This window comes from Egretta garzetta, unplaced genomic scaffold, assembly GCF_000687185.1.
Source record: "Egretta garzetta isolate BGI_Z169 unplaced genomic scaffold, ASM68718v1 scaffold884, whole genome shotgun sequence".
Classification (NCBI taxonomy): domain Eukaryota; kingdom Metazoa; phylum Chordata; class Aves; order Pelecaniformes; family Ardeidae; genus Egretta; species Egretta garzetta.
In genome coordinates this window covers 24,807-25,227 of record NW_009259330.1, presented here as the reverse complement: position 1 = coordinate 25,227, position 421 = coordinate 24,807, and the positions used below count along the sequence as shown (strand labels likewise).

Sequence of the window (421 nt, the reverse complement as noted above, 5' to 3'; positions counted from 1 at the left end):
CGGCCGCGCTGGGGGCAGGGGGGGGTTGCGGGGGGGTGGCAGTGGCTTTCAGCCCCTTTGCACCAGGGCTGAGGTTTGCAGGGAAGCGGAGCAGCCCCGGCTTGGGTCAAGGCTCTTCCCGGCACCGCACAGGGGCAGGTCCGGCCGCAGCAAAGCGCGGGGTGTCTCTGAATTTTAAAGCCGGGAGCGATGCTGAGCTGCTGACGGCTCTCTCCTCTCTCCCCGCAGGACGCCAACCCCTTCGCTTCGCTCGTCTTTTACTGGGAGCCCCTCAACCGGCAGGTGAGTTGCCCACAGGGGACGCTGGGGGGGCCGGGGGGAGCAGAGGGTCAAGCCCATGGCACGGTGTCAGGCAGCGGGTGCTCCCTCCCGCAGGGTGGGATGCTGGGGCTCGCGCTTTTGGGTGGGGATCGCGCTCGGA

General features: G+C 69.1%; 1 protein-coding gene across 1 annotated transcript in view; it reads left to right on the top strand.

Annotated features, from left to right (window-relative positions):
• The window catches only part of PNPO (pyridoxamine 5'-phosphate oxidase), a 3,889-nt gene that overhangs the window by 1,989 nt on the left and 1,479 nt on the right, over nt 1–421 (top strand). Inside the window, exon 3 of the mRNA XM_035892357.1 lies at nt 229–278. Within this exon, the coding sequence (XP_035748250.1) occupies nt 229–278 (50 nt within the window). The remainder of the gene's footprint in view (nt 1–228; nt 279–421) is intronic.